General features: G+C 40.8%; 1 protein-coding gene across 2 annotated transcripts; it reads left to right on the forward strand.

Moving 5' to 3' along the window:
- Positions 1-32: 32 nt before the first annotated feature.
- On the forward strand, positions 33-18,392 carry fez1 (fasciculation and elongation protein zeta 1 (zygin I); the record flags this gene model as incomplete). 2 transcript variants are annotated; one of them, XM_080867427.1, is made up of 10 exons in its annotated part: positions 42-370; positions 4,702-5,054; positions 8,244-8,331; positions 11,135-11,221; positions 11,758-11,923; positions 15,231-15,538; positions 16,073-16,153; positions 17,032-17,107; positions 17,195-17,260; positions 17,414-18,392. In XM_080867427.1, the coding sequence occupies exons 2-10, from the start codon at positions 4,732-4,734 to the stop codon at positions 17,428-17,430; spliced, it is 1,212 nt and encodes a 403-aa protein (XP_080723553.1). In that variant the 5' UTR covers positions 42-370; positions 4,702-4,731. The 2 variants fall into 2 exon arrangements, with proteins under 2 accessions (XP_080723554.1, XP_080723553.1); XM_080867428.1 differs by lacking the exons at positions 8,244-8,331; positions 11,135-11,221; positions 11,758-11,923; ... (3 more) ...; positions 17,195-17,260; positions 17,414-18,392 and having other exon boundaries at positions 33-370; positions 4,702-5,058.
- Positions 18,393-25,702: the final 7,310 nt, after the last annotated feature.

Genomic DNA, 25,702 nt, shown 5'->3' on the forward strand with positions numbered 1-25,702 from the left:
GAGAGGTTAGTGAGGGAAGCAAGCGTGGGGAAAGGGAGGGTGAGGAGAGCTGATATCGTCACAGGACCTGGCAGTGCGCAGGCTCTGAATGAGCTGGGTTGGCTGCCTATTGATTGGAAAACAACGGGCTGTAGGAGGACAGATAAGGGTGTCTGTGGGCTAACGGGTGAGGGTAGGGATACAGACCAAAGCTCACACTACACTTCACCTCCCTGAATTCTCCTCTCGCTCTGTTTTTTCACCCTGGAATGAATGCGACTGCTGCTGCTCATCTCTGGGTTTTGCTGTGAAGGGAGGTGCCTGTTCTTCTTCTCTGAGAAGATCCTGCCTACACACCACGCCAGGACAAAAACGGCTCCTCTAACCACAGGTAATCTGTCTTCTTGTCTGCACTCTAATCCCGATGTCTGTTCTTCCAGTCCTTCCCGTTATTCCGGACCCTCGTTTGCATCTTGCTACCATCTTTGCCTTGTAACCATGGTTTCCTCTCTTCTCTCCCTCCCCCATTACCTCTTTTTTTCCCCTTCCTCTGATGAGCTGATGACATGCACTTGCTTGATTTCCATTTCTGTCATGGCAGTAAATATTGATTTAAAAAGGAATCCTTTTCAGTTTATGTGGGACAAAATCACATTGATATGACTTTTTTATAAGCTTAAAACAATGATTGCTGTAAAAGATGTGACATTTTATTCTATATTCTTAATACACCACAGCCTATTATTTTTAAAAGCACTTAACAAGGCATCATTTGAAAATGCTCAAATGAATTGAGCAAAAGAATGAGGATAAAAGAATTCTTTAGAAAAAAAGAGCAAGGGAGCTGCTCTTTGATTTGTCTGATTCAGCAGTTGCTACTCAAAAATAGAATTAGAGATTTGGTTCCATTGCATTAAATGACCTCTGATGAGTTCAGGCAGTTGGCACTTCCATGCACACCTGAGACCACTACCACTCTCTGTGAAGGTCACATACAAAAAAAGCTGACACACAGATACAGGTACCTGCACATCTCTAACAGCTCCATCTCTATACTGTCACCATTTTTAAGGATGCTGTAAACTCCCACCTTTCCTGTGCCATGGCAAAATATTCCACATCCAGCTTAAACTGACCCAGCAGTAAGCAGAAAGGCTACTGCATGATGGGACGAGTGTTCTTAAGAAATTTAATTTGCAATTTTTGTTCTTAGCCTGCCAGATTTTCAAGCAGCAGTTCATCAATTCCTCCTACAAAGAGTCCCCACGGCGAGGTTTGAGTCAGCCACTAATTTCCATGTCTGTGCTCCTTATTTGGGAGACCAGATCCACCTAATTTGGCCTATTGACAGACACAAGTTGTCAGTCACCATTACATGTGTATGTGTTTGTCTTCTACTGCAGTGTGGACTGAAACAAGAGTTAAGACCATTAATGGGAGATCACTAACAAACAAAGTAAGCGAGCTACACAGTGAGGAGAGTAAGAAAGTAAGGGAGAGATTCTGAAAGACGATATCCGGCTGCAGCACTTTGCTGAGTGCAGCGATGAGAAGGAAGAGGCTCGAACAAGCTTGTTTTTAAATGGACTTCTCTGTACTTACCCATTTACGCCAGGCCACAGTCCAGCAAAGCACAAAGGAGCTAAATTAGTCCTCACTGCTGTCTGACACTGCGTCAGGCAGCCTGAGCAAAGCACAACTTGTCAGAAAAGATGTACTCCAGCACTGACTGTCAGCACCCTTCACTCTCTCTGGTTTTATTAAATTAAATCACATACACATACTATTTTTAATTAACATTTATCAGTGTATACTGGTTTTACTCTTCAGTTAAGTTAACTGAAGTATGATATTTATTTATATATTTTTACTACGAACTGTGTAAACAGTAACAGTAATTCACCAATTTAAATAGATAAATTCTATTAATCTTTTCCACATTTTGGTATCAAGTTTGACACTAGGCACCAACTCTGGAACATAAGCTAAACCACAAACTAATGGAATAAACTTTTGAATATAAGAATCTGAGAACTAATTTCTCAAAGGGAACATTTAACATACCTCATCCTGTAAGTTTTCTCTGTTCTTCTGAAGCTAAGCTTAATTTCACAGGAAAAAATGAAACATACCAAGGTAAATACCGTATTTTTCGGACTTTAAGGCACACGGAATTATAACAAAACGTGACTGAAATCTGCTTCGTAAGCATGTCTCTTAACAGGTGCCATTTTGGGGTCCTTATACAGATACCACAATATTATGTTCTCGCACAGTACGTATTACTCTGCGAGGCTGACTACCGTAGCCGTAATGCTCCGACAATCCATCAAGCGGTGCAGCTTCGTAGCTTACCAAAGTCGTACTAAAACATTTTGACATATTTTTCCATGCCGTGTACCACATAAAATCGGTTCGAGGTCAGTAAGCACAACCAGAATTAATACATGAGGCACCCTGTCGATTTTTGAGAAAATTAAAGAATTTTAAGTGCGCCTTATAGTCTGAAAAATACGGTACTATAATAAAACAATCAACACAAAAAAGCTGCAATTTGAAACTCTAATGGTCACTTGTGTTTTAGTAAAATTTTACCAATAAATTTGTTTATTTTCTAAAACATTTTGAAATACTGCTCTGAAGTCTGAAGTAAAAGCGTTATGATAGTGTTAAAAAATGATCCTTACCTATATGTTTGTACCACTACTGGAACATGAGTCAGTCCATCTGAATGAGAAGAACGTCTTCAGGTAACATTTATTGTGAACAAACGATACATTGATAGTTAATTAGTTTAGTTAATTAACAGAAAATGAAATGTATCAATATTATATGGATCCTTATATTGTATGTCTATAGTAGCAGTATAGTATGTGTTTATTTGGGGTGCAACGATACACAAAATTCACGGTTCGGTTCGATTCAATACTTTGGTGTCACAGTTCGATATTTTTTCGATACAAAAAAATGTTCATGCCTTTTTAATTTGTCATTTATTAAAATTATAAATATATATTTTAACTCAAAAGTACAGTTTTTAAATTTCATGTTGCTGAAACAACAAAATAATAAAAAAATTAATCTATCTGATCGAGAAATCACTCTTTGGAAAAGAGAGTTTATTACAGAGAAATGTCTCTTTCCAAAATAAAAGCTATACTATACGCTTCTTCTGGGCTATACTCTCAGCAGCATATCAGGTCCCCATAGGGAGAATCATGTGCTAACGGCTGTCTAAATGACTCGGGTAAAGTTTGTAGCATGCATGCTTGTTGTTTTTGTCTGCTTCCACTTGTCTTTGCACTAGGATGATGTCGGCGTAAATGTGCAGTCATATTCGTCGTGTTCCCACTAGTGCTGTCAGCGTTAATCTCGTTAAAATGACATTAACGCCATAACACGGCAAATCTCCGTTAACGAGTTAACTCGGATCGTCCGTTGCGTGGGGCTGGATGGTGTCAACAGGTTAACAAGCTAACTGCGCTAGCGTACTAGTTCCCACCAATTGAGCATTGCGTGGCACATCCGACATACTGTTTGACTTTTGTCCATGACGCGCTTACCATCAGGGTTATGCTTCACATGAAAACCAAAATAGTTCCAAAGGCCAGATCTGAATGAGGGTGGGGGAGGTTCAGTTTGCCATGTTGCAACGAGCTTAGCTTCTGTCTTGCTAGCTTGCGCTTCGCTCAGTGGATCTGCGCTCGACAGTGCAGCCTAGGCGGAGTAGTCGAACGCAGATCCACTGAGCGCTCAACACAGACAGCATCGTCAGAAGAAAAGTTGATCGAATAAATAAAACATTTTGTATTGTTCGATAAATATGCATACCGAACCGAAAGCACTGTATCGAACGGTTCAATATCGATACGAGTATTGTTGCACCCCTAGTGTTTATGTATGCTATCTCAACCTGATTGGTTAGGTTTAGGTAATAAAAAGCATGGTTATGTCCAGGAAAGGTTGTGGTGTGGGTTAAAATTGCTCTTAAACAACCATTAAAAAATAATAATCAGCTGAAATGTATGGAATCAAAGGTTTGGGTTTGTTTTTTTTAATTCAAATAATTAATCATTAAGGAAAATGTGCTTGGTATAAACTGAATAGACACCAATGATTTGGCCAGATTCCATTAAATATTTTACAGTTCAATTATGTAATAAAACTGCATGGAAAATGTTCATGTAATCCAAAATTATTTTTTCAGTATTTTTTCAGTGTATATCAAGCAAAGCTTTGACCAACACAAAAATAGCACGATTATAATATACAATGTACTTTGTCAAATGGTTCTATAATTTCATGTCCCAGAATATTGAAGCGCTCATCAGTTAAATCATTGTTGGTGTACTTAATTAACTGGTTTACCAGTAAAGCAAACTGGTTCGGTCCCCCCTGGGACCTGGTCCCCTTCTGGCACACCTACCTCTATCTCCTCTTTGTCTAGACGTGCTGGTGTCATTCCACATGAGGACAGAGAGGCATGATTTATGCTAGACCAGATAAATCCTTCTGGGACACTGGTTAATAAAGCAGATGGGGACAGATGGAAATCACGAAAAACCTTTGTGCTGTGACTGACCAGGTCTTTTCTTTAAACACATTTGTGGCCTTGGCTTATTAAGCAACATATGCTCAAACTTAAAATGTCTTGAATTTAAAAGCCCTTCAAAATTCAGCAAAATCAGTTCATTAAATGCTGCATGACTCTGTTTCCTGCAGGACTCAGACATTAACTTGATAGGGGACACTATGGAAGCCCCTCTTGTGTGCTTAGATGAGGAGTTTGAGGACCTCCGGCCCTGTAGGATGGATGAGATGGACCAAAGCCTCATCAACGACTCCTACTCCACCACCACCACCGTCCCCCTGGCCTCCATCACCCGTGAGGAGTTCTCTGAACTGGAAAACTTCTCTGAGATGATGAGCTTCAAGTCAATGGAGGACCTGGTAAATGAGTTTGACGAGAAGCTCAATGTGTGCTTCCACAATTACAACACCAAGACGGAGGGCCTGGCGCCCATACGCAACCAGTCACACAATCAGGAGGACGAGGAGCGACTGCAAGATGAAGAGTAAGTGACACAATATCTGAAGCAAGGTTTACTTATTGGAATCTTTCAGTCTTTAGTCGTCTGTTACTGTGTATTTCCAAACAGCTGTGGTAATAAAGGATGTGACACTGTTCAGTGTGTAAACTATAACGAACCCAGAACAATTTGAGCTTAACTTGAGGCACCAATTCTAAACCCAGCTAAAATCCCTTTAAAAACAGAAAAAAAATAAAGTCAGTTTCTGTTACTGCAGATACAGTCTACAAGGGTTTGTTTTATTTGGAATTATCGTAAAAAAAATAATGTTTGAGTGAAAAAGTTATTAATCTATATTCTGTCTTTAAATTTTCTGTCCCTTGGTGAACCTGCAGGATCTCTGCTACAGTTATGTTGACATAGAAAGTATATGAAAGAACATTTTTAGAAACATGCCTAGTCCCCTAAAGAAATACAGGAGGTAGAATATCAACAGACATAAAAAAAGAACAGCCTTTCATGTTAATCAGTTAGCAATATGCTCATTATGCTTCCATTTACAACACACACACTGGAGGCTGAAACGACTTGGCAGCCTGGAACAAAAGCCAAAACATTTCCACACACAGACCACAACATCCCCAAACATGCAGTCAATCAGCACTGTGACCCCACCCTCCCCACCTCCACCATGTCAGGCTGCATGCTGAATTATTCAGCGTGCAGCGTCGTACGCCTCAGTTGGCTTTGGCTCTGTCCCAGTCTCTGCCTCTCCTCTGACTGCCAGAGCCTCCTCCTCTTGCTAGCAGCTTCTGAGGCGTTCTCTGAATCATGCTAAATATAGCTTGACTGTAGGTGTGACAGCAGAGTTTTTTGGAAAGGATTATATGACTTTGAGCAATGATTAATTTCTGGTGAGAAAAGTGAGCTTTTATTGGTTAATAAAGCTCTGAGTGAGTACAGAGCAGAGTGCAAGGCAGTGGGTGGATTGATACACTAGTGTCATAAATAAGGAAACCATAAGAAATACATTTCAATCAGACATACATGAGTGTTCCATGTTCCTCAGAAGAGTTTGTCCCATGGTGGTACTGGTGTTAATGAAACTGGAAGGTTTGCGTTTTGTTATGTCACACAGGAGCAAACAGGAGAAGCTGACACACCAACAAAACTAATCACCAGTCTAAATCTGCAGCTTGGTTGAAAACCCTATGTGGCACATTTTGGAGTAATCCCTGCAGTCCCTGATCTGAAACTCAGCTTTGAGTGAATCTGTCAAGCTGATGGAGAGCTAGAAATTTAAACAGAATGATTCCTGTTGTGTGGCTGCAGGCCAGGAAACACAGCAGGACAGCGTTGGAACATGGACCTCCACTCCCTGTAGGCCAGATGACCAACCATGTGTTATAAACACAGAACGTGCTCTTCATGTGCTGCTCTGGTTTCTGATGTGGTTGTGACTGGTTACGTTGGCTTTACTGCATTTCAATTCTTCAGTTTTATTTATAGGAAAAAGCATCACATAAGAAGACTGGTACCACTTGAAGTGTTATATAAAGCTACAGCCACCAGTCAGCTAGCTAGACTCAGTGTGTAACCAGGCTAAAATAGTAAAAAATGTTCTTACTAGCACTGCCCTTGGCACATACTCATCTGTGATATTAGTGCAGTACTAAATGCAGTAATCCCATCTGGATTTGAAAGCATGTGCGACTAGCTCAAGGCTGTTAAAGAAAGGAAAGATTAGATAAAAATCTTATATAGAATAAGATACTGTATCCTGTAACAATATATTAGAATAGAATAGAATAGAATAGAATAGAATTATCCTTTAATTGTCCCACAAGGGGAAATTTGGTTGTAACAGCAGCCAGAAAGACACATATATAACAAACAGTACACAGGACACAGAACAGAAATATACACATTTTTTCTTACACATTTACATTAAGGACAATAGTTACTATAAACAGAGTACTGTACAGTTATTAAATTAAATAAAATTAACAACAGATAAGAGGCAAACCCAGGTTGTAGTGTAAATCGGTTGATTAAATTATTGTAGTTAAAGCGCAGATGTAAACATCTATGATTGTTGTTTTGATTGTACAGTCTGACAGCTGCAGGGAGGAAGGACCTGCGGAAACGCTCCTTCATGCATCGAGGATATTAGTTATATTAGTTAGTTAGTTAAAATCTGGTATCCTGAAGGGGTGCACAGTATATTTTGTTGGTCAGAAGGTCCTTAATACTGTATAACAGAATAGAAATCCAACAGTTAGAAAATACAGTACAGTGCAAGTTACAGCATGTTGCCTGAACACTTACAGTACACTCAGTGCAGCTGTGCACTGTGTCTACAGTGTGATTGTGGTGTGTTGTTGACACTTCTAAGCAGTTTTTTTCCCCTGTATTCTGATTTAAGCTCTTTAGTTTTAAAGCAATACCAATGCACTTGAAATCACTTTGTAGCGTACTGCCACATTAATATAAAAAGGCAAACTCTGCGACCAGAGCTGTTAATGATCCTGCAAATTAGAATCGCATTGGCAACAAATATACCTCTGAAAACCCAGAGAGGTGCCATCAGGCTTTGTTAACTTTTAGGAAAACTAGAACTAATCTTTGGCCTGGTGTGAGCAGCCATGACACACAGGCATGACTGGTGAGGTAAGCTGCCAGCTCAATGGAGTCCACTGTGTAAGCAGGCAGAGGCAGTGCCACTGGGAGCAGGGAAACAGGCCTCAGCCAACCTCTGAGTGACACACACACACACACACACACACACACACACACACACACACACACACACACACACACACACACACACACACACACACACACACACACACACAAGCTCAGACACAAAGGACACTTCTCTCCCAGTTTTTACTTCACTCTGCCTCAGACAGACGCTGGGAGAGTTGGAGAACACTTTGTACAATGATGTGAGGAACTTTATCTAAATCTCTGCTGCGGATACCGTTTAACACGTAGTAAGCTGCACTTCTTTTCTATTGTGCACTGCTGCCCTGCAGCCCTGAACTCCACCACAATGAAATATTGACTGAGTTGCAGAATGCTGAACATAGGGCTGAGTACATGGCTTTTTACAATCAGAAAAACAAATCTATTGAGGGCAAAAGCTGAGGGCAAAAATTGTGTCTTTATACTTCTTTTTGATATTTGCTTGAGTAGGTTTGCATTTTGACATGGGTCTGTGTTGTTTTGCAGTGTGTGGGATGCTCTAACTGACAACTACATCGCCACCTGGGACGGCACCGACTCGGAAGGAATCAACGGCAATATCTCTGACCAGGAGGTACATTTCATGCCACGCCTTCATGTTTAGTTTAAATCTAATTAATATAATATAATATACATGTAGGAATAGCTTTGCACTATTTATATGCAAATTTTTATTCTCATCAATAGTAAAAAAGCACCTTGAGATGACTCTTGCTGTAAATTAGTATTAAATATAAACGAATACACTGAACTGATAGCAAACTATTCTGATGAGCATCCTTAGCACTGTGGTGTAATGTGGGTGCTGAATGAATGGGAAGCTCATTCTCTGGTCCACTCTAATGTTTGTTTACACATTTCATCCTTACATGAACACGTCTGACCCAGAAAATTCACCTCACAGTCAAATATTTACATGTTGGTCTATTCGCTTGCTATGAATGGTTAACTACATTCACTAATTTCTGTGTTTGTAAGGATAATCATGATGCTTTTCTTAAAGACAAATGCTGTGTGTCATTATTTTCCATCTCGATGTGCTAAAATGAATTGTATGACTAGTTTCTGCTCCTGTAAAATTCATTTCATGCTGACAATTGAAAGCATGCCTGACCACTCGTGACTGGTCTGGCATTCAGCTAAGCTCTGCCTCCTCCTCCTCTGTTTCCTTGATTGCCTGTCAGATTCAGCTGGACAGCAGACACTTAGTGTTCTACGCCATGTTTGGACTGGTGAAGGCCAGAGGAGCTGTGGTTATCACAGGAGCAGAGGGTGGCTGTGGAAATGTATCACATTCATGCCTTCAAGCTAAAAGTTTTATACCTAGAGAGACACAAAATATTTAACATATGACAGCTTCCTGTGAGGACAATCTTTTCTCTGCATTTATACCTCTGATTGTTTCTCCTGCCACACTTTTTAAATATTATAAAAATGTGGTTCTATTTAACTCGAAATGAGTTGAGCCACAAAATAGATTTTCCTTTTGTAACATGGATATTTATCACTTTCTCATTATTGTATCAGCATGGAGGAATGGATAAACTGTTAAATGCTAAGTTGATAATAAAACGTATGGTAACAGTGCTTAATTAAAAAAATGTTTGGTACATGCACCATCATATGTGATCATGCTATCTATTTGCTCAATAGCACCACAGACAAAGTATAGCTGAGGCTTAATGGAAACCCATAAGTTTTGAACGTTGCTAGAGCAGCCATGATCAAAGTCAAGAGCGCTGCAGCCAACTTAAAAATCAGAAAATTCATCTTCAATAAAAGTTCAAGAGAAAGTGATGTATTTCTCAAATGTTATTTGAAAAATGTAAAAACATAGGCTGTTTCACTATAGCTTGCTAATGCTCAGTCATAGTGACCCATCTGCCACTGGGACACAAACGTCAATACAAGAGCATCAAATTTAGGTCAGGCTAATGAGTAATATCACAAACTAACCAGCTCCTATTCGAATGTTTTATTCACTTTTTTATATCGATAAATACATTTATAAAAAATATTTAACTCAATATACTTGCGAGTCATTTCAAACTGTTCTGTTAGTGCTGTAGCCCATCTACAGTACCTTTGTGGACCACCAGAGGTGATTCATGTATCACTAACGTAAAAGGTCCAGGAAACGTTGTGAGGAGTAAAGATATTTCACAAAAATATCTCCTCCTGTGGATCCTGCTCACAGTTCAGGTTCAGGAGACAGACACCCTCTCTCTAGCCTCCTCCTTCAATTCCACACGTAAACAGGATGCAGTCTATTTACATGCTTTTAAAAATGGAATGAGTAAGTGGTTTTTAAAATGTGATAGTAATGTAACAGTAAATTATGTAAAACCTTTTAAATATTTAAACATCAGACTTAGAAATGAACTCAAGTGGCCAGTTGGGGTCTGGGCTGGAGGGCTGCTCTCCTGATGTGGGGACCAGGATGGTCTGCTTGTCTCCACCCCAGACTGAAGGGGAGGCATCTCCTGAATCTGGGGGCTGATTGCCTATCTGGGGGTTATTGGTGTTTGGACCTGGGAGTATAAAGTGTGTGTACGGCATCCATTTCTGTGTGTCTCCAAAGAGGGTGTGTGTCTGCCTGTTTGTCTATGTGTACATGTCACCCTCCCCCTCTCTCTTAGAACATCTCAGGCTCCCTCAGGTGTGGGGGCCTATTTCCCCCTGACACATTCCCTGCCAGTGACTGTTGCCCCCATCTGCTGGTGCATTGGTACTTCTCGGTATCTGGGTCTGGATGCTCGGTTCTGTACTGGCTTGTTCCTGGTGGCTGCTTGGTGGGACCTGGGCCCCCTGGATTTGTCTGCTCTTGGTGGGGGTTGGGGTGTCCTTGGGTCTCGGGCTTGGTCTGCTCCGGTGTAGCCAGTGGAGTCTGTGAGCTTGTCGCTGCAGTCACCTGGGGCGTCTGCACTGTGGCTGCTGGGTGACCCCTCCCCAGGGCTCTCCTTTGCTCTTCTCTGAGTGGGAACTGCGGTTGTCCCTGTGGTGGTCCACCTGGGGCTCTCACGCTCTGGAGGGCCTCTACATTTCTGGGGCCCAGGTCTACTGCTTCAGGTCCTGGGGGATGGGGCTGAGCTCCTGACACCCATTATTAAACATTAAATGGAGAAACTTTATGAACACAAGCACGCTCACGCAGACTACTCTACTTGCCAAAGTGAATCTGTCTACCATTTTTTGCTGGACAGAGCAGGGAAAAAATGAACACAACTCCTGAATGAGCTGTCATTCAAACACACCAATTGATATTTTTTTTTCTGAATGTGTATTTTCATCAATTACTCCAATGCAAAGACATCAGCATTTGACTCTTGCTGGCATCCTCACCACAGTAATCTGTTGGCATAATTTATCATTTGCAGATTCATGAAAAAGAGGAGGAGGAGATGAATGAGAAGAACGACAATGCCAACTGCCTGAATGAAGAACCTCTTATCACAGCAGATCAGGTCTGAGTGTGTGTGTGTAAAAATCAAGTGAACGGCAAATTTTTTGTGACCAACACGTTTCAGCTTGTGGCCTTCATCAGCGTCATTGCAAAATGTCAAACAGTTTGTGTTTAAATAAAAAACAGGAAACAGAAAAAATCCAAGTGGACCAATCACACCTTCACAAATAAACAAGTTGACCAATTAAATTTAACGAGGTGGTACTGGCTAATTGGCTAATTGGTTAAGCCACAGCCCAAATAGATTCTGGACTGAACCACTACAGATTAAAAGGGGGACACCCCCAAAATGTCTTAAAGTAATACATACTCAAAATTACACAGAAAAATGCAAATAAGTTAAAATAAAAATAAGTACATTAACATTAAAAGAGGGAGAAACAATAACAAAATCTAGTTAAAAACACAGAAACACAAAAGTAAAGTCCACAGAAACTCATTAATAGATAAATCCTCAGTCATGCTTGTAGGGTGTAAACTCTTTAAACAGATTGGTCAGCTTGTTTATTTGTGAATCCCTCCATTTCTGTGTTCAAGGTCATTGAGGAGATAGTTGAAATGATGGAGAATTCTCCAGATCCTGGTGAAACTGAGGAGGATGAGGAGGAAGAGGTCAGTCACTCCTCCTCCAGGACCAATCTGTCCCTGCTAGAAGAGATCAGGCAGCTGTCACAGGCTTCAAACAACAACTGCTCCTATGAAGGTAAAGCTGTGAATAATCCATGTTTCTGGTTATTTCTTATTTTCATTTGACTTATGCAATGTCCTGACTGAGCTGTTTTAACTAATTTATTCTAATGCTATCGTTCAGGATTACCTCGTAGACTAGATATAATAGACTAGACTTCATAACAAGTGCATATTTTCTGTTAAGTAGCATGTCAGAAATGTGATAATTTCCTATTAAAGTCATCCTTTAGGTCAAAATTAAGGTACATACCTCAAGATAGTAATAAAATACCAAAGGTGTGACTCTTATTTGGTATTATCATCAGTTAAAGCTAAAAACTATAATCACCCTTTTCATAAAAGCTCCAACATGAATCCATTTAAACCTAACGCAAAGATACAATGTTCAGGGAAAAATAAGTCTCAAATACAACTATAACTATCCATCTGTGTACATTAGTTATCTCATTTAGTTAGTTTGAAGATGAGAGTTTAAGAGGTCAATAACTTTTCTTTACAACTAAAAACTGTAAATAATAATTAGTTAACCTTCTTAAAGAAACATCAACAGAAACAGCATTAAACATGCAGCACATGCGCATCTGTGCAGGGATTATCAGCTATGTCAGTTAGCATTACCAAGCTAACTTTAGCAAACATGAAATTTTGGCTGCACTGAGAAATCACCATATTAAAAACAAAGTAAAATGGTGGTTGTACAATAAATTAAGCCACCCACAACACTAAATGAGTAAAATAAACCTTTCTTTTTTGGCTACTATATCTAAATGTTGCTTCCATATTTTAGTGGTTTTCAGCTACTTTTACGCTATTTGTACTTCTACTTTTCCACCATTGAGAAGAGCACTCAAAAGGTTACAGATACAGATAGATATTTGGAGTCAAAAGCCTTTTTATATAGTTTAGATTCACAGTTGCAATGTAATGACAAAAAAATTGCCCCGTGACTGACACGATATGTGTGTCATAATATGAACACCCTGCACAATAATCACCTTGCAAATTGGTCACATGTACCAAAGTGGTGGAAACACCTCATGTTTAACCCTTTAAGACCTACCATAGAACCAAGGCCGCAAGAGCTTACTTTATATTTTTACATGCTGTAGTGCCATTTTTGGGAGTATTTCAAGTTGCTATGCATCAATACAACTGTTATAGCCCATATTTTAATAATATGTATGCATTAAGTCCATAGTAACTACATAAATTGCAAAAAAGTGCATTTTTTTATGCAATTTTTGAAAAGCTATATGTGGAAGGAAACTCCTCTGGTTTCATATACAAAAAAAATTATTGCGCTAGCTTACACGGTTCCGTTCTACAGGGATTTAAAAATAGTTACGCAAAACCATGAAGAAACCAGCTGTTTTGTTCACATTGTCTTCTTTTTTAAAATAACTGGCTAACACTCTCTAACACCATTCTTTTTTTCTCTGGAATTTTACTATATGAAACAAGTAAATACTGTACAGTGGACGAATACATGAATACATGGATCAAAGACAAACGTGTTTTTTAGGAAATTAAGTATTTAATAATGCTGATAAAATTATTTTTTTCAAGTATCTGGGGGAAGTGTATACTAATTAAAGAGCCTTGGTCTTATTGTGAAATTTAATTGCAGTTAGAGAGATTTAAATAATAATAAAAATAAAAATAATAATTTCAAAATCGATATTCACTCATGTATTCATTTTGTTATTTCACAATTCTTTTTTAAATGGTGGAGACTTTACGTGCAGTAAATGGACGTTATGGCACTATATCTAGTGTGGGTGTAATATAATATTATTTTCTGCCTCAACATGCATTTTACATGATCAAATTTGTAATTCAAAAAAACTTCCCAGTTGAGCTAAAGCATTACAGTATGAGCAGCCACAGACAACGTCTTTAGGCATCTGCGATGTAATATAATGATTACACTGTACCAGCTGCATTGTCAGAAATGTTTCTCCCAAGCTGCTGTTTTGTTTGTGTTCTTTTTACAAAATACTGATTGCACTTCCTTCCTTTATACGCTGAGCTATCATCAGGGACTGCTCATTATGTTATTCATACAACAGTACCTTATTCATATAGCAAAATTACCCTGGGCCGCATTAGTATACATTACTGGTAGGGCTGGGCGATATGACCCAAAATTCATATCTCGATATTTTTTAGCTGGATGGCGATATAAGATATATATCTCGATATTTTTTTTTTAAAGCCATAAAGTAAGAACAAAAAGAGAGTTCTTAGTCAAAGCTGTGTCCCAGATGTCACACAGGCACTTTTATTAACATAGAGCAGATGTACATAAAATTTACTCAAAAATAAATTATGAGCATTTATTAAATAATAATGCTCCATAAATAAAAGAAAACAATGTTGTTTTTGTGCATAACAAAAAGCTCACAAATGTGCAGTCAAAATGTAAACTAAAAGACGAGCACTATAACAAGGACAGATTTCACAGCTGCTCTGTTCCCAACTTGTACTGCGTGACTGACAACCTGGAGTTTGAAATCCGCTTCGCAACTACGTCTCTTAACAGGTGCCATTTATGGTCCTTATACACAGTAAGGTAATATTACGTTGAAGCACAGTACGTATCACTCCGCGAGGCTCAGCCGTAATGCTCCGACAATCCATCAAGCGCTGCAGCTCCGTAGCTTACCAAAGTCGTACTAAAACATTTTTTGACAGATTGCTGAGCGCCATGTTCCACATAAAATCGGTGCGCGGCCATCAAGCACAACCAGAATTCATACATAAGGCGCGCTGTCAACTTTTGAGAAAATGAAAGGATTTTAGTCCGTGCAGCACCTCTGGGCTGCATGGCGTTAGCGTGGTTAGCTCGTTAGCGTGGTTAGCTAGCTAACACGTTGACGCCGTCCAGCCCCACGCACGGGGCGATGCGCAGTAACTCGTTAACGGATTTGCCGTGTCCATCTTGTCGCTTCCTGCAGGTGAAGCGATGGGGGAGGAGGGGGAGTTGTGTTCAGTGAAGGAGAGGCGAGGCCGAGTAACGTTGCGTAAAGACGAAAGTGGACGAAAGAGAGGCAAACTTGCGGCTCCGCAAGTATAATTATAACGTAACATGACTATATCGATATAAAGGATATTGTCACATCTTATATCTCGTATAAAAATATATCGATATTTTTTAAAAACTCGATATATCGCCCAGCTCTAATTACTGGTAATTAATACTGTCACAGTGGCACCGATTCCCAATAGTCAGACTATTCAAAGAATATTATTTTACTGTTAGCATCCTGCTTAACTCTAATGATTCCCACAACCTTTCCGCTCTCAAATCCATCCTGCAGGCCTGAGCCTGATGCCCAGCTCAGCGCTTGTTGAGCTGCTGCACCGGGTGGAAGTCGCCATCCGTGAGTACTCAGAGGAGCTCGTCAGCCAGTTGGCTCGTCGTGATGAGCTGGAGTTTGAGAAAGAGGTGAAGAACACATTCATCACGGCACTAATGGAGGTGCAGAACAGGCAGAAGGAGCAACGAGACAGCAGCAAACGCAGACGTCGGGACAAGGCCATGAGCCTGCAGGGGGGAGGGACAGTGCCTGTGAATGGAGGCAACGATAGCTCCACAGGCCAGAAGACAGGGACCATGCTTGTTAAGGTGGGTAATGGTGCTAATCTCAAATATTAACAATATGAGGCATTTTATGAATGTGCAGATTTCTTTTTTAAACTTTTCACTGTAAATTACAGGAAGGTAAAACAAGAATGCCTGCAAGCTCTTCCTTTCCCCATCCTCTTTAACTGTTAGTATAATGGATATCTAAAGGCCATTAGCCTCTAAATTATCTTCCAGGAAAGATTATAAAGTGGCTGTGACCCATCATCTATGTACAGTAACTGCCCAGTGCAGTCCTATCCAGCAAAAGAGAAACTGCCTAATGGATTTCCTCTCCATTCGATGTAGCAGCAGTCTGAGTGCTGTGAGTCTGGCTCTTGGTACCTTACTCTCTGTTACTGAACTAATATGAGCATACCGATGGCTTAAGGAAGTGGATGCAATATATACAATAAATTGCACAATGATACCATGCTGAAATCTGCTGAAGAATAATTTAAAAAATGAATTTTGTCATATGAATTGGTAGTTTGTAATAATGGTCACTATATCTTTGTATGTGTGTGTGTCCTACAGCGTTTCAGCATGGAGGGAATTTCCAACATTCTACAAACAGGCATCAGACAGACATTTGGAAGCACAGGGAATGACAAGCAGGTAAGGTTTAAATGTTTTAAATAAAAAACAAAAAAACCCAAACAAACATGCACAGATGAGCCAACCCATTATGAATACTCACAGATGGAGCAAATTATATAATGACATATTTAGGCGTTCTCGTTTCATTAGACGGTAAGTGAACAGTTGGTTCTTGTAGTCAGCCGTGAGTGTAAGGCGACTGGCCATCCTTAGGCGTAAGGATGGCCAGTCGGCTGTGTCAGAGAACCTCCTGAAACTAGAAAGCCTGTTAGATGCCTCTGGTGAACAGCTGCAACCACCAGCTGGAACCAGCTACATGGTTTTGACTTCTCAAGGTTCACTGGTGCAAAGAAAATAAAGGCTACCTTAGCTGGCCTGAACTCAGCTAATGCACTGTGGAAAGAAGACCAGCAGGTGTAAGGGTGAAGATCTCCAACTGTATACTGTATGTTGACAGAGGTTTTCTCGGTACTTAGATTGGTTTGCAATGATGGACGGTTCAGATTCAAAGTTTGGTGTTCTTAGAGCTATACTGCAAAACAGGAGCCGGACTAATCCTGGTGACTTCAGGCTTAATCCAGTATTTCAGTAGTACGAAGGTGGCTGACGTCATGCCAGGGCACATCTCCATGACTTAACAGAATTTCATGATATTTTGTCAAAAGTAGCTTGACAAATTGATACTACTCTCATGTTACTTGTAATGTAAAGCTACAAGTAACTCACTAGCTTGATTGCACTTTGGTTGAACAAAATTCTAATTTAAACAAACAAACAAAAAAGTCTAATTTAAAAGAAAAGAAAAAGAGAGAAATGTAATCCTTCAGATTAACAGAGGCTACTTATTACTCTCTTATTAGTCTGAGAAAGCCTTCTGAACCTTTATTCTGTTTCAGTACCTAAACACGGTTATTCCATATGAGAAGAAAAGCACCCCTCCATCTGTTGATGACCTGCAGATGCTCACAAAGAGTAAGACCACACCAGAACATCTGTAATAGAGCCAAATAAAAGGCAGAAGTAGTACATTCAGCCTTGTTGTCTGCTTTTTTCATGCAGTACTCTATGCCATGAAGGAGGACAGTGAGAAGGTGCCTACACTGCTGACCGACTACATCTTAAAAGGTAAATGCAAACACAGTCTTCTACTCACTTTTGTAGCGTTTTACACAGCACAGTGGAAAACAGGGACATTTTCTGTTCTTGAAATATTGCCTGTCTGAACTTCTTGGATGTTGGAAACTATATCAAGGCAGTTTGTTCTGTCTTCCTCTTCAGTCCTGTGTCCTACCTAAAGCGCCACCAAGCCAGAGGCAGCAGTGTGATGGAAACTTCCTTCTCCAAGGGCATTTCTGACCTTACTTTCCTCTGGTTCAAGCTGCATGACCTCCCCTCTTTTACCATTACCAACTATGGATCCTCACCATCAACATTATCATATTCACCTCAACTACAACTACTGCCTTTCGCTGAGCTCACTTCCTCCCTTCCCTGCGCATCAAACTCAGGCCACAAAACGGTGACCATCTGAATAACAAGTGGAACAGCCGATTCCCACTTTTAACAGACTTCACTTATGGAGCATGACATAATGACCATAACACCACTTTGGTACAGTGATAGCGTTATTACTGCTTTCTTTTCCTTCATTACTTTACTTTCTCTTGTTTTTAATTCTAACAGAATTTCATTGATTTTTGAAATCATAAAATGACCTCTTAACCAGTGATGGTTTTGTACATTGATTCTTTTCATAAGGACTACACTGTCAGAAAAATTAAACTACATACTGCATCCACACACGTCTTCGTATGGTTTCTGATTAAAAAAGTGATTAATCTGAATACAAAAGCCATGCACTTTTATCTGCCAACTTAGCACTGTTACTCCGTGTACAGGAGCGGAAACAATACTATTACGGGTGCAGTGCAGTGAATTACAAAGCTTTTTTTCTTTACTTTTTGCTTTTTGCTAATTATCCAGTGCTCTTCTGACTTATTTCTAATTTCTTTTTACGTGTATCTAAATATTTGATATGGACTCTGTTTATTTTGTACTTTTATTTACTGTGTCATCAGAGTGACAGGTATCTGTGCATTCATCCCTATCCAACTACATGGAGATATATCAGTGGATATCATCCCCCGATGAAAGAAGCTCATTTCAACAGAGTTGTGCATATTAGCATATTTATGACTTCCTTTGTGTCATGTAGGTGAATGTTACATCGCTAATTGCAAATTCTAATAAACATTCTACCCCAGTTGTGTGTTCATTTGCTTCTGTTTTGCATTTAGTATGATCACTCCTGATAAATTACACAAGTTTTTTTTCTTTTTCTTTTTTCATTTGAATCTATTCTTTGGAAACTTTGACTTTTACAAGTTATCAAAAAAGACAGACAAAAATGTTTATTTCCTCAGGACTACTGTGTGAGTGCAATTTTGACTGGGGATACACATGTAGTTTCTAATATTCCAGTCCAATAATATATATCCTAATATTCCAATATGTCTGGATGTGTTTCAACAGCTGCCAAATGGCCAAGATGCTTTTAGAAGCTCTTATGTTTCTGTAATGTGTCTAAAATTTGGCAAAGACCTTTTTTTTGAGAAGGATCTTTATCGGATGCTGATAATACCTACATTTAGAAAAAAACAGGAATTCAGTGCACAATGTTCCTGCTCACTGCAAATTTATTGTGACTAAAGAGATTATTTAAAAATGATTATTATTTGTTTCAAAACAAAAAAAATTCTCACTTTCCATGAAAACAAACTCTACAATTATAAGTATTTTATCATATTTCTGCCCTATATTAAACAAACACAGATTTATTGAGGACAGTATAAATCAGGCTTACACAATTCAGCCATACGCCACATCTGTGAAATAGTAAGATCTTGCTCAAGCTCTGTCATGATAGGAGGCAATAAGACGCAGGGTTTATTCAGCACGGACTACTTTTATTGAACTGTAGCACCAGTGTACGTGGCTACATCAATTTTCCAAAAACATACAGTGTTCCAGCGACCTCTAGTGGCCGGCCCCATAGTAGCCTTACTAGTACAACAAAAATAAATCTCACAACATCTTCCCCTTTAACAAAAGTACTTTAAATATAAAACAGTGTTGTCAGAACGTACGACATCACAGGGGTAGACTACCCTCAGTCCTGATAAGGTATTATTCTGCCCTTAGAACATAGAAAGGAGATAGTCCTCAGTCTCCCTTTGGAGCATCCCTTTGGCAAACCGTGTCCCTATTGACTGGACTGGGCAACAATGTCTTTTCGAGTACTGCAATCGTTTGCCAGGGGCCATTGGGCAGAGGAGTAGTCACGAGGGGTTCCCGTCGCTGTGTAGGCTTGTGCTCTCTGCAAAAGTTGCATGATCTCACCTTGTGTGTCATTTGAAGTCCAATGGTGGGCCACCACACTGTTGATCTTGCACGCTCTCTACATTTAGTTAGTCCTTGGTGGCCTTCATGTAATTGGTCAAGGACACTGGGTCTGAGTGCTGTGGGAATTACAATGCGATCGTGGTAGAGCACTAGACCGTCTGATTCTGAAAGGTGGCTTCTGGCTGCATAGAAGCCTTGCAGTGATGAACTCTTTGCCATTCTCAAAGGCCACCCTTGTCTGATGAAAATGATTGCTTTTTGAAGCTCTGGGTCCATCTGTGTAGCACTGTGAATTTCCTCCAACTTATGTGACTTGATAGGTTTGCTTGTCACTACGTTGCTCACATATACCTTGACCCGGCTGTCTGTCTCGAACTGATAGCATCCATGCAGTGGATGTCTGGAGAGTGCGTCCGCCACCACTAACTGTTTACCGAGAACATGCTCAGCAGTGACACTGAATCACATCAGTCGCATCAGCAGTCTCTGACATCTCAGTGGTGTTTGGTCAAGGTCGTATGAGTTGATCAAAGGCACCAAGGGCTTATGGTCAGTTTGTACACATACATGACCCATGCCTTGGATGTAGCGGGAAAAACGTTCACAGGCCCAGACAGATGCTAAACACTCTTTTTCAATCTGTGAATATCTTTTCTCTGCATCTGTGAGAGTGCGAGAACAAAAAGCAACAGGCCAAAACTCCCCGTCATGGTCCTGTAACAGTGCAGCATGCAGGCCATAGCTGCTTGGACCTGTTGAGCTTAAGGCCTGATGCTTTGATTGTCAGTAATACTGCATCTAAGCGTTGGTCATGCTCCTCTTTCTTAGCCCCGAAAACCAGTATGTCGTCCATCACAATGACAGTCCCATCTAGGCCCTTGAGCAAAGTGCTCATGAGCCGCTGGAAGATCTCGGGTGCTGTTATGCCAAATGGCAGACGCCTGAAGCAAAACCTGCCCATGGGAGTTATGAACGTGGTCAGTTTTTGGCAGCTGGGGTCCAGTGGAATTTGCCAGAACTCACTGGAGGCATCCAAAGTGGAGAAAACTTTGGGGCGATCGTGGCTCAAAGAGTTGGGAGTTCGGCTTGTGACCGGAAGGTTGCCGGTTTGAACCCTGGCTTGGACAGACTCGGTCGTTGTGTCCTTGGGCAAGACACTTCACCTGCCGCCTACTGGTGGTGGTCAGAGGGGCCGATGGCGCGATATGGCAGCCTCGCTTCTGTCAGTCTGCCCCAAGGCAACAGTGGTTGTGTGACTGGAGGAGCTATTGGCTTTTGCGGTATGTAACTTACTTTGTTAACTTACATTACAGCAAATTTATGCATTTTGTCCACGTGTTTATTTTTCTGTTTTGCAGCTGGTCTGAAGGCTGGTGTTTATTCTCTGCTGCAATTAATCATGACTTGCGGTGAAGCTCTATGGAGTGGCTCGATGGACAAAAACATAAATATTACACATGTGGCCCAGAGAAAGAAGACTCGCGTTGTGAGTTTGCTAACCCTGATGTTTCCCTGCACATCAAGGATTGCTGTTAAAGCAGAATTGAAGTGTACTGTTCAAACACAGGGATTTTAAGTGGCACCATAGTGGGTTAAAACAAACAAACAAACATAAAAAAAAGACATGTCGGTTTTTCCTGTGACTTTCATATTGTGGACAGTTAGAGCAAGGAATGCCAATTTCTCATGGTGAATCTTCAAAGACAGAGCAGAGTGGGTCTGCTTCAGTGGCGCACTGATCAGGTAATGAAAGCTGAACTTGTGTGAATTTCACTCTGGGTCTGTAAAAACTCAGATGAGCAATGTTCTGCCTGTAAAACATTGGTTTGATGTGTAAGTAACTAATCCACACCAGGATTATTTATAATAAAAGCATTTTTTTTTAAAATTGTGGATTTACTACTTTTCCTTGATTATTAAAGGACTACAACACCCAAACTAGTCATTACCTTTGCTTTAATTTTTCCTTTTTTTATTATAGCGATAGTCTTCAGGAAAAGTTCTCCAGGCTTCTTGAAGGACATTCAATTCAGTTCAATTCAAGTCAAGTCAAGTCAAGTCAAGTCAAGTTGGCTTTATTGTCACTTCAACCATATACAGTTTAACAGTACACAGTGAGGCGAAACAACGTTCCTCCAGGAACCAAGGTGCTACATGCAACATAAATTTACAACATAATTTAACAGAAAACTCTAAACTAGCTAACTAAGAGGCCTAGTTAGCTGGCTAGCAGAGACAAGACAGACTGACCTAACATAAATTACAACATAAATTAACAAAAAACTATCTAACTATCTAAGGATGACTTTTTTTTTTTGTTATCAGACAGCAGACAACAAAGTGCACGTGCAAATGTGCAAACAAGAGCAGCAAGTGACAGTGTGACAAAAAAAAAAACACAACGTAACATAATAATAAGGTTTTGTGATGATGAGTTGAGGTAGTGGAGGAACAGTAAACATTCCTTAGTGTAGCAGCAAAAATTAGGAAGTGCAGAAGTTAGTGCAGAAAGTCCAGTAATAATATTGTGCAAAAGACCATTTACAGGTTGGTGTGTGCGATGGTTTGGTGGTGTAGGTCAGTGTGTTTGTGCTTGTGTTGATTAGTAAGTCCAGTCTCAATGTTTTGAGGTAGTTGAGTTAAGCTGAGTGATAATGTTAGTGTGTGTGTGTGTATGTGTGTGTGTGTGCGTGTTTATCAGTCAGTCCCTTTTTGCTGAGGAGATGGATGGCTTGTGGAAAAAAGCTGTTGTACAGTCTGGATGTGTGTGCCCGAATGCTTCGGTACCTTTTTCCAGATGGCAGGAGTGTGAAGAGTGTGTGAGAGGGGTGTGTCCGATCAGCCACAATGCTGGTGGCTTTGCGAATGCATCGTGTGGTGTAGATGTCCTCAATAGAGGGGAGAGAGACCCCGATGATCTTCTCTGCTGTTCCCACTATCCGCTGTAGGGTCTTGCGGTCTGATATGGCACAGTTCCCAAACCAGACAGTGATGCAGCCGCTCAGGATGCTCTCGATAGTTCCTCTATAGAAGGTGGTCAGGATCGGTGGTGGAAGCCGGGTCTTTCTCAGTCTTCTCAGAAAGAAGAGACGCTGTTGGGCTTTCTTGTGCAGGGAGCTGGTGTTGAGGGACCAGCCGAGGGCCGTCTCCAGGTGGACGCCCAGGAATTTGGTGCTGTCGACGATCTCCACAGAGGAGCCGTTGATGCTCAGCGGTGAGTGGTCGCCTCGTGTCCACCTAAAGTCAACAACCATCTCTTTTGTCTTGTCAACATTCAGAGACAGGTTGTTGTCTTTACACCAGTCCGTTAGTCTCTGCACTTCCTCTCTGTACGCTGACTCGTCGTTCTTGCTAATGAGACCCACCACGGTCGTGTCATCAGCGAACTTAATGATGTGATTTGAACTATGTGTTGCTACACAGTCATGAGTCAGCAGTGTGAACAATTCAATTCAATTCAATTCAATTTTATTTATATTGCACCAAATCACAACAACAGTCGCCTCACAGAGCTTTATATTGTACAGTAGATCGTACAATAATAGATACAGAGAAAAACCCAACAATCAACAATATGACCCCCTATGAGCAAGCACTTTGGCAACAGTGGGAAGGAAAAACTCCCTTTTAACAGGAAGAAACCTCCGGCAGAACCAGGCTCAGGGAGGGGCGGTCATCTGCTGCGACCGGTTGGGGTGAGAAGGAAGACAGGATAAAGACATGCATTCAAAGCTCTTCTGTTGGATGTTGGCTGCCTTTCCTTCCCTTCTCTGTCAAGATGATCCCACTATTCACTAATGTTGAGGTCCAGGGTTTGGGGAGGCCAATACACAACTGATAGCATTCCATAATGTGTTTTTCTATTTGAAGATGGTGGTGTTGTAAATGCTATTGTATAATTACGTTAGCACAATGGTGATAGGAAGTAGGGGTGGGTTTTAATAATCGATTCATCGATTAAAATCGATTCTGGATTGGATAACGTGACATTGATTCATTAAAATCCTGAATCGATTTTTTTATATAAATGTATTTTGCCCAAAATTCCAGAATCTCAGGTGAAACGTCACAAAATTTTGACGACCACCAAACATTTAAAACAGTAAATGAGAGCAGGAACACGGCTTCTGCACAAAGACGTAAACACAAAGCGGACCGCGGATCAGAATCAGTGAGATGTGGCCTTTCTCACCCGACCGCACGGACACGGTCGGGGCTGAAAGCTGACAGCTCGCTGATTCTGATGTTTCGGCGGGTCCGCGCTTTGTGTTTACGTCTTTTTTGCACTGATTCTAAAGCTGTTAGTTTGATCTCTCTCCAAACAATATTGACCAAACCAGCAGCAGCAACCCTGTTCGAACATAAGAGTGTCCATAAGTGCACGTGGCACCAGGACGCTCTAGGCCGTAGAGTGATGTAGGACACATGTAGCTTTGGAAGATGGGTGCAACATTGACTGTCCAGCTCAGCTCAAAATTCAGTGTTTAGACATTTTCCTAGCTCTCCCATCTTCTTCTTCTTCATCCTCCTCCTCCCTTGGTCTCCTCCTCGAACCGCCTGGTACTGGGTTGGGGGGCAATAGCACAGGAGCATCCTGGCCATTGTCTCCATCGTCATCTGTGTCACTATCAGGAACACTTTCAGTGTCGCTCTCAGATCCCTCATCTTCCCACCACCTGATTTCATCAATAATTGGATCTTCTTCTGCTCCATTATTGTACACGGGTTGTTCTATTTCTAGAGGTGGATTTCTTTCTGTGTAATCTCCTGCTCCCATCTCTGCTCTATTAATGACCAATGGTCGTTCTATCTGTTGGGGTGGATTTCTTTCTATGTTATCTCCTACTCCCATCTCTGCTCCATTAATGACCAAGGGTTGTTCTATTTGTTGGGGTAGATTTCTTTCAATGCCATCGCCTACTCCCATCTCTGCTCTAAAATTTTCCCAGGGTCCTGCTATTTCCTGGGGAGGATTTATTTCGATGCCTCCTACCGGAACATCAACTGCCTCCTCTTGTTGTGGCAGTTGATTATCAACTAAACCACGCAACTGATTGATTTCAATCCAGGGGAACATCCTGTCAACTGCTCTAAGATTTCCCTGTTGCAGCAGTGCCAAAAGCAGCTCATTGACTGCTAGTCCTACACCAACATGGTTTTGTTCACCATCGTCATGGTTTTGTGAGCCGTCTCCTCTATCCATTTTTTGAAAACAGTCTGCTTTAATAGACTGGAGGAAACTGGTCGGTACAGCTGTCAAACTTTAGCTGATTGGTACAGAACTTTTAAAATGTCCTTGAAAAAGAGTTTAAATCTCTTTAGGAAACTGTTTAAAAACACGAAGCAAATGTGAACTAATCGCAACTGATTGCTGTGAGGAACACTGCGAACTAACGGCTATTTAAGGATTTTCAGATCAAAGTCAAGATTTTGATTGGTTGTGGTTTGAGCTGACTTTTGTGACGTCATCGAATTTGGTTCATTGTGATGACGGTCAACGTTCTGCTGATGAAAAAATGTCGCCGGTGACTGAAACTTTTACAGGAGAAGCATTTCCCACAAAGCCTTGAATGAATTATAGTGACAGAAAGAAAGAAAGAAAGAAAGAAAGAAAGAAAGAAAGAAAGAAAGAAAGAAAGAAAGAAAGAAAGAAAGAAAGAAACAGCAACAACTACTAAACAGAATTTTTACACGTTCATTGCACATTTGTAGGAATGTTTAAATATTTACTTTTTATTAATTACTTTTCATTTTATCTTTATTTTTAAAATCACTGTGCACTGGCAGACCGGGGAGGTGGTCCCCATCTTTAAGAAGGGGGACCGGAGGGTGTGTTCCAACTAAAGGGGGATCACACTCCTCAGCCTCCCTGGGAAAGTCTATGCCAGGGTGCTGGAAAGGAGAGTTCGTCCGCTAGTAGAAACCCTGAAGACCAAACCGCTGTTGACTTAGCATGATCTGTTCTCGTACCTTGTCTGTAAAGTCAGCGCATACACGGCGCACCAGTTTCGCCGTCATAAATCTCTGGAGGCGCACATCCAATTCACCAAGGACTGGGTGCAATTGTGAGTACGCCGTCATTCAAACCAAGTGAAGTCAGCTTGAGTACTACGAGTAAAATGCGTTTGATTTCCCTCCGAACATTCAGATTAGTGCAGCATAAAT

Source organism: Rhamphochromis sp. 'chilingali', assembly GCF_963969265.1.
Source record: "Rhamphochromis sp. 'chilingali' genome assembly, chromosome: 19".
NCBI classification, from domain to species: Eukaryota; Metazoa; Chordata; class Actinopteri; order Cichliformes; family Cichlidae; genus Rhamphochromis; species Rhamphochromis sp. 'chilingali'.